The sequence below is a fragment of the Erigeron canadensis genome, chromosome 7 (genome assembly GCF_010389155.1).
Source record: "Erigeron canadensis isolate Cc75 chromosome 7, C_canadensis_v1, whole genome shotgun sequence".
NCBI lineage: Eukaryota > Viridiplantae > Streptophyta > Magnoliopsida > Asterales > Asteraceae > Erigeron > Erigeron canadensis.
This window is the reverse complement of record NC_057767.1, coordinates 23,620,228-23,629,434: the sequence shown is the minus strand read 5'-3', so window position 1 is coordinate 23,629,434 and position 9,207 is coordinate 23,620,228. Positions and strand designations below refer to the sequence as shown.

General features: G+C 30.6%; 1 protein-coding gene across 1 annotated transcript; it reads left to right on the top strand.

Moving 5' to 3' along the window:
• Positions 1-3,975: 3,975 nt before the first annotated feature.
• Positions 3,976-8,070, top strand: LOC122607411 (purine permease 1-like). The gene is made up of 3 exons (XM_043780380.1): positions 3,976-4,798; positions 6,920-7,258; positions 7,716-8,070. The coding sequence occupies exons 1-3, from the start codon at positions 4,016-4,018 to the stop codon at positions 7,770-7,772; spliced, it is 1,179 nt and encodes a 392-aa protein (XP_043636315.1). The 5' UTR covers positions 3,976-4,015; the 3' UTR covers positions 7,773-8,070.
• Positions 8,071-9,207: the final 1,137 nt, after the last annotated feature.

Sequence of the window (9,207 nt, the reverse complement as noted above, 5' to 3'; positions counted from 1 at the left end):
GAATTTTCGTCGGAAAATTTTATTACCGACAGAAATTGCTTTCAGAATTTTGTCGGGAAAAGTTTTTATAATTTAATTATTTCCGTCGGAAAAACAAAAAATTAGCGACAAATTACCGACGGGATTTTTTTGGGTGACAAACTTTTTTACGGATATTTTAGCTACAGATTTCTGGCAGATTTAAAAAAAATTATTAAAAAAAATTAAAATATGTGATATTAACGTTTTTAATATCCATATTTCCAATCTCACAAAATAAATGGAACAAAAAAGAATTATCAAAAATAAATCTCATTAACCAAATATTAATTAACATTTATACAACAATATTACATATTGCAACATCATACTTTATCTAAAATCAACTAAAATCTTTTGTTTCTTGTCCTTCCATTCTCTGGTCAAGATCTGGAAAAAAAAACATAAACCATATATTTATCAAAAACCTATAAATCAAATATATAAAACTCAAAAGGAAAAAAACAGTTTAAATCTAAAAAACCTAGATCTGAAAAAAAAAAAAAACCCATAAACCATATATTTATCAAAGACCTATAGATCAAATATATAAAACTCAAAAGGAAAAAAAAAACAGATTAAAGCTAAAAAAAACCTACTTGTTTATCTGCTTGTTGAACCATATATACAAAATACTTGTTCCTGCCTAACAACAACAAAAAAACAAATGGTAGTAAGTATACAAGTATATGATATATTTGATTAAAAGAAAACAACAAAAATCAAAAAAATCACTAGATCTAAATCTGAATCGCGAAGAAGACCATGTAACACAAAGAACTCAACCTGTTTTTGACTAGGTCCGACCATATCTATTCAGGCAGCTTATGAAAAAGATGATGAACTCGAAGGTGAACAGATCTACTCATGAATAAAAATAAAACGTGGTTATGAAACCCAACTCACATATCAAACTCGGATCTAACCCGGTTTTTATACATGATATACATATACTTTCGGTTTTGGATATTTTCGAGACATATATACACGTTTTGTGGTGGTTTCTAGCGGTGAACAAGATCGACGTAAGGAAGAAGATGGATGAGACGGTGGTGGATTTTCACAAAAATGAGAAAAAAAATGGAGTAGATAGGGAGGTTGGGTTTTGTTGGGATGAAAAAGGTTCTATGTACAAAGTCAAAGATACAGGGGTTTCAATTTTGAGGAAGTGGAGGGATTTATTTTTTGGAGAAGTGATTTCAATATTTTGGGAGCAAAAGTTACCGCCAATGACTTCATATTTTTTTTGAGAAAAATTGTGTGGTGGTTGTACAAGTAGAGATTTATCTATAACACTAAAATAATTAATATTTAATTAAACTTTTTTTATTAATAATGTTTTCACTAAATAAATAACTTTTATTATCTAACAATAGTTATCAAATACTTATCTTTAAATTTGGTATATATCCCATCTTATATTTTTAATATATTATATTATAAGTATTGTCATCAAGATCATTATTATAATTGTATTTAATTTTCATATATAAATTTTATAAAATAGTTTAACAATGTTAATACTAAATTTATTAGACATATAAACGATGGGATAATGGCATACGAATGTAACCACCTATGACCAAATGGTTATGTAATATAGTGACCTATTCAGGTAGCTATGTAATATATGCACCTATGTTTTCTTGGCTATACTATGTAAGGTTCTTTTTATTTGGGTCAATCAATGTAAGAACCTATGTATTTTTTTTTTTGCTATACTATGTAAAGTCCGTACATATTTTACATAGTATCTTAATATATACTATAAGACAGTTGGACTAATGACAAATTAACCAATCGCATCGTTCGATTTCATCAAATTGACTTTTGATGATGTCATCATTTAGATAAACTACAAATTAAAAATCCTAATAATCATTATCCAAATATATTATTATATTAATATTTATATTAATTTGTAGAAAAAGTCTCATTAATTTACACTTTTTTGTTTTCCATCAATAATTTACACTTTTTAGCCCTGAATACTTAATTTATATTTATTTTTAGTCATCAACTTAAGAAATTTTTTTAAAATTTACAATCATTTAATTAAATAAAAAAAATTTAACATATATATGAAATATTTTCTACAAAAAAATATTTATTTGAAAACCTAATGACTTATTAACAAATATTAGAAGAGTCCTAATTGTTATCAAAAAATATAAAAACAATCCTAATTGTTATCATATTATCATAGAACAAGTGATTGAAAATAAACATATGCGTTATAACACTTAAAATCGTGTTTTTTTTAAAATTGTAAACTTTTGTGACTTAAATGTATGAAGATTTAATATTGTTAATATCGTAAATTCCGTGTCCCGTGTTGGACACGGGTCTAAAATCTAGTAGCCAAGAAAACATAAGTGCATACATTACATAGCCACATGAATAGGTCACTACATTACATAACGATTTGATCATAAGTGGTTACATTTGTATGCCATAAACCCTATAAACGATCGAGTACTCCTAATAATGTATCTTTGAAAAGTTCCATATTATAGATATTTTTTGACATACATAATGGATCATTTATTTTCCTTGCTGATAACTATCTATGTAAAATAATATGTTATATTCATCATTACATTGTCAAATTAGGAATAAAAAAATGAATTTAGTTCTAGATCAATAATTTCAGATACATGTTTTTTAATATTAGGCAATCATTTTAAAAACCAATTACATATAATGTAGCATGTTTAGATAATATTTTTATTTACCAAACAACAATTAGCTCAATGGTATAAGGTATCTCACACAAATCTCTCAGTAATGCGTGACTCAGGTTCAAGTCTTGCTGAGAGGACAAAAATTTCCCAATTAAATGTTATGCCTTTCGGCAGTTTAATTGAGTACTTTCCTCCTACGTGGTATTGAGGGTGAGGGTACTCTCTAACGAGGACCTGTTTTAGACAACGTAAACTAAATCTCCTAAACAAATTAATAATAGTATATATGAAACCGTACATCGTAAGGATATTAATACTAACGAAAATGTAAAATATGTTAAACACATGTGCATTTATATATGTAATAATATAAATAAAAATAGGGAAAAGAGAATATAAGGTTATCCGGCACCTAAGCTTATGCTTGGAACCCCTCACATACCAATATTTTATTATTTCTTGTTTAATGAATAAATACTTGGCCCCCCATGATATTTATGGTTTAAAAAATTAGTATGTGAGTCTCCCACACCTAAGCTTAGATACCCGACAACCTTATATTACTATCCCCATAAAAATAACTAATTTTATTAATCCCGATTAATGGATGACATTCATGGATGACAAACTTTCATCCATATCCACTTCATTAAACATTTATATTCGCTCCATTACTCCATTCATATCCACTAATAATCGATCGGATCGGGTTTATTGGATCGGATTACGATTTTCATCCCTATCCATACACAATATTATTGATTAACAAAAGCTATAGCTTAATTTGCAAAACTGAATTTCTCTTTTCTTCTTCACGTAATCACGTCTTGATCATAATAACACCACAAGAATAATTCAGACTCCAGACGTTCAGTTTTGTCGCTTACCAATCTGCATATGGACTAGTAAAATGAATATTGGTCAAAAAAATACACTCAGACAGTCAATCTTACCTACAATTATTGTTATTAGGTTCACTATATTATCAACTTAGCTACTTAAGAAAAAAAAAAGACGAGAAAAAAGAAAATCTCTCAATTGATATAAGATATTTGGATTTAGCAGTGTTTAAAAATCGAGGTGAAAAGTTTTGCTTCTTAAAGATTTCTGTTTCAAATAAAAGATATATATTTGATATTAAAATTATGTATTAACTTAAGAAAAATTATATACTAACGACTAAGATTACATGAAATTTACATTTGTTTGATAGTGATATATACATGTACCAATAATGCACATAAATTGGATCATCAACAATACTTATGTTATTTTTCTTTCAAAGTAAAGTATTACTCTAGAACTAAACTACTATGGAGAACCTTGCAAAAACCATCCCTGCTATTACCACCACCGCTACGACAACATCTACCACGATGGCGCCTACGACCACTAAAACGACCCCGACCGCTAAAAAAGCCCTTTTAATCCTAAGTTGTATCTTGTTATCCATCGGAAACTGTGGTGGCCCATTGGTCACACGCCTCTACTTCATCCACGGTGGTAACCGCGTCTGGCTATCCTCATTTCTAGAAACTGCAGGATGGCCGGTCTTCATAATTGTCCTCATAATTCTCTACTTCCACCGCCGTACAACCACAAAAAACAAACCTACAAAGCTCATTTACATGCGTCCTAGATTATTTTTCGCGGTAGCATTTATAGGTCTCCTAACCGGTCTAGATGACTACCTTTATGCATATGGGGTTGCCCGTCTTCCCATATCCACATCGGCCTTACTCCTCACCCCTCATCTCGCTTTCTTGGCCTTCTTTGCTTACTTGCTCGTGAAACAAAAGTTCACGCCCTATTCAATAAACGCGGTAGTCTTGTTAACAGTTGGGGCAGGAGTATTGGCGTTGCATACAAGTAGTGATAGGCCAAAAGGTGAGAGTAAGAAAGAATATCTGTTAGGATTTGTTATGACACTTTTGGCGGCTTTGTTGTATGGATTTGTATTGCCTTTGGTTGAATTAACTTACAACAAGGCAAATCAAGAGATTACGTATACACTTGTGGTGGAGATTCAGATAATTATGTGTTTGTTTGCTACCATATTTTGTATGGTGGGTATGATCTTCAATAACGACTTCAAGGTACATATCTCTACCATTCTTTACGGCACTTATTTGTTTGTATTCTAAATTACTCGTATTTCTTTCTATGCTGCCAATTAAGTTGCAAACATACAAAAAGGCACATTTAGTACACGTTATACATCCGAATCAACTTAATTACTACAGTATATACTAAGATACGTAACTATCAATTAAGTATGTGAATTTTTTTTTTTTTAAATTATTAACAGTAAGTTTGAATCATTAACGGGCCGTCATCCAATGATGGGATTAAGACCCTCTAAAGTTATTATTAATTTTATAGGTGAAGTTAAGAGAATCTTGACATTTGGATTAAATTTAAAGGTTAGAATTCAAAGTTGATATTTGAAATTTGACCCTTGATTTTAATCCAAAGGTCAAAATCATCAACTTTACCTATAAAGTTAATAATAATTTTAAAGGATCTCAAGATGGATACACTCGAGAAAACCCGCTATATGTGAGTGAAAACTCTCTTGACCAAGTACAACCCCAATTATTAGTATTTTTTTGTCACATTATATTTGACGATTCAAACCCACAATGTCCCCGTTAAGTGAAGAGTGAATTTCATATTTATCCTCATTAAACCATGTAAATATCATATACTCATTTCACATTAAAAATATCAAATTTACCCAACATTAATATTAAAATATCAAATATCCTCAAACCATTAATTTAATAACATTTATACATAAAAAAATCAATGATAACTATTTTTTAATCATATAAAGACTACAATACCCTACTTAAAACAACGATAATGCATCTGCAACATTCTTTTACATATATTAAAGAATTTTAAAATGTGTAACTATTGAAATGCCAAATATGATTATTTAACAAAAAGACTTCTCGATAAGTTGCTCCATGTGATTAATAAAACACTTCTTGTTCTTATTAGCCTGATCATGAAATCTACACGGCTGTATCCAAACTTTTATAAACTAAATATGCATTATAAAATACTAAATTAACTATCTTGTACGTTCTTAGCAGATTACGTTTTTGACAAAATTCAGTAGGTCACTGACTACATAATGGGTAATTTCAAACCTTATGAATCATCTAAAGTCTAAACACTGAGAAAAGTAAACAAAAAAAAAAAAGAAATATTTAACAAAACAATAATGGAGAGCGTTATCATAACAATTTTGATTCATGAAAGCATGTTATGAGAATGAAAATAAGCAGAATTTTAACAATTTTAAAAGGATATTATTGTCATTCTATGATTAAAAAATAATTATTATTGATTTTTTATGTATAAATATTATTAAATTAGTGATTTGGGTATATTTGATATTTTAATATTTCAGTTGGATAAATTTAATATTTTTAATATGAGATGGATATATTTGATATTTATATGGTTTAATGAGGGTAAATATGAAATTCACTATACCACACCTCAACCATTTGAACAGAAGGTCATTGGTATTAAGTGAATTGAATTAAGTATAAAAACATCTACTCCCAAAAATGACATTAAATTTGAGATGATCAAGCAGTTAATTATGTGCAATATAACTCTTGACCATCAGAATCAATTTTATTGATAAATTTAATAATCTAAATTAACCAGTGAACTATGTAAACTGAAATAGTTCATATGAAAAGTTTGAGTTTGAGTTTGAGTTTGAGGTTTATATTGTGAAATAGTTCTCTGCTTGAAGGATCACTTTGGTCAAATGGGGGATTGTTTTCACCTAGGCCTCTAATCATCTGATGAGATCTTATAAATTTAATATCAATCTAACATCTAGATCTTTTTCCAACTTAAAAAGGCTGTGATACTCCATTTGGCAAGATAATAATTCAGTTTCGTTCGAATCATTGACTAGCAAATCAAACAAAAATTGCTTCTACAGTTTTGAACTGACCGAGGAAACAAGAGTTCAGAATCACGTCGGGTTCATGTTTGGGTTTGTGGGTTGACGGGTTGAAATTACTCTAACCTGGGCCAATATTAATTTCATGTCAGCACAAATGTAGAGGATGGTTAGGGATCAAACCTGGGTCACTTAGGACACCGGGTGTTACCTCAACCACTCCACCACAGGCCCCGTTGATGGGATTCTGGAATTCAATTACTGATAACTGTTTTCTGTGTAGGTGATTCCGAGGGAAGCAGATGATTTCAAACTAGGACAAACAAAATATTATGCAATATTGTGTGCTAGCGCGTTAATTTGGCAATGCTTCTTCTTGGGAGCAATAGGAGTGATATTTTGTGCATCATCGTTACTGTCAGGAGTGATAATCGCCGTTCTTCTTCCAGTAACAGAGGTATTGGCTGTTATTTTCTATAAAGAGAAGTTTCAAGCTGAGAAAGGCGTTGCACTCATTTTGTCTCTATGGGGATTTGCTTCTTACTTTTACGGCGAATATAAGTTTGAGAAAATATTGAAGGATGACACACGATCTTCTCCACAGTCAATGGAAATGAATCAGGTTCATTTCTCATCAGTATGATTTTAAAAGTTCATACCCATCTTACATTTTGTTACAAGTTAAGCCAAATCATCTGTTACTTTAAAATGAGTTGTTGAAAGAAAAGCGTATGTTCAATTCCAAAATCAAGCTTGTATGGTTTCTCTCGATTCTCAAAGAATTGATAGTAACAAAAGATTCATCGTCATATTTAAGCATTTTAGTCATTCTAGTAAAGCTTCTTCAACACCTGGGTTGTCGAGATTTAGCATAACGTGTTATTCAAAGATTACCTGTTGAATGTAACATTTGTAAGAAGTTGTTTCTTTTAAGCTTTTAAGGTTAGACAACTTTGATAGATATTGGATCATAGAGAATTATGTGGGTTGTATGCTTGAAAAACATATATTGTTGTTTTTGCTTGAATGGGTTTTTGAAATAAGTAACCTTCATGCGCAAGCCTGTCTTGTTTTGATAGGAATCAAAGATACCGACGTACGAGCCTATAGAACAGATCATGTTCAAGACAAGTTAAAGAGTAGTGAAAACTTCCAATCGGTAAGAAATAATGTCAGAGGGAGGTGTCTGTGCAAATAAAGCCTCATAAGGTGACATGCAAATACTCGAATAGTAAGAAGAACTATATCATTTTACCCACGAAGTAGATTGTTCCAAAGTGACATGTCGCAAATAACTCTCCAGGCATCTATTGAGTACCTCAGTTTGTCCCTGACTTGAGGGTGATATGCAGTGGAATGGGCCAAGATAGTTTGATGAACTTTGAACACTTCCTTCCAATAGCTGATAAAAAAATACTTGATTTTTATCCGAAATGATTTACCTGTTAGAATATATGAACATATAAACATACAAGATCACGAATAAGCGCAACGGAAGAAATTGAAACATATATGCAATCACAATAATTAACAAAGAGAGAATCGAGACGTGTACCTTATATGCAAAGATCCAATTGAAATAATAATAATAAGATTATTATTAATGCTTAGGGTTTAAAGCAAAACCCCTCCACGATCGCACGCTAGACACCCCGAATAATGTATGCTAGTACCCGATCACGAACCTAACAATCTTTGTTTATCCCCTTATATCGAAAACCCTTATGAACCGAATCCTTTTGTTATCAACTAACAAAACCAAAGACTTTAATTAATGCTAAAGCATTAATTGTAAGTGATATGTTCTATGTAGTTGTCGAACGGACAAAACCAAAACTCTTTATGAGTTTGTGTTTTCGGCCGAAAGGAATAGAAGGAGGAAAAGAGAGGTTTTTTTCTTGTGTGAATGAATGAAAAACCTAGGAATTAGCCCTTATATTTATAGGGTAATTTTAGGTTAACATTACTTGGAAATTAAGCAACATCAAGGCTATGGAAAGCCTTGATGAAACCGTCCCATGTCATGGACCTAGGTCCAAGCCCACTTTCCAATTTTCACATTTTAATCCTCCTTTTTAATTAATTAAATATAATTAATCCTTTAACTATGTTTAATTAATTATTTCGTGATCAAACTAATTAGTATATTACTTTAATATATCAATTGTTATTATCGAGTTACCGTGTCATTTCGTGTGACCCCGTAGGCTTAAATTATTCTCGGACATGCGACTTATAATAATATGATCATATGCCAACATTACCTGGCATCCCTTTCAAGTTTGAAATATTATCCAAGAAGACCTGAGCTACCGAGGTAGCAGTATAAAGATGCTTGAAAGTTAATGAAACATACCATACTATAAGAATAAAAATAATAATTAAAAAAAAAGAGTTAATGAAGCAATTCCTTTAAGAATCCATATATTGTTTTCCAAAACAATCTTTATGTTCCCTTGTTTAGACTCTGGCTCCATTTCAATTTCTTTAGCTACTATTATTGACTTTAAAGATTTTTGTTTTGCTATAGTTTATGCAAACAGTGGCGGTAACTGAAAACGAATGGAATTA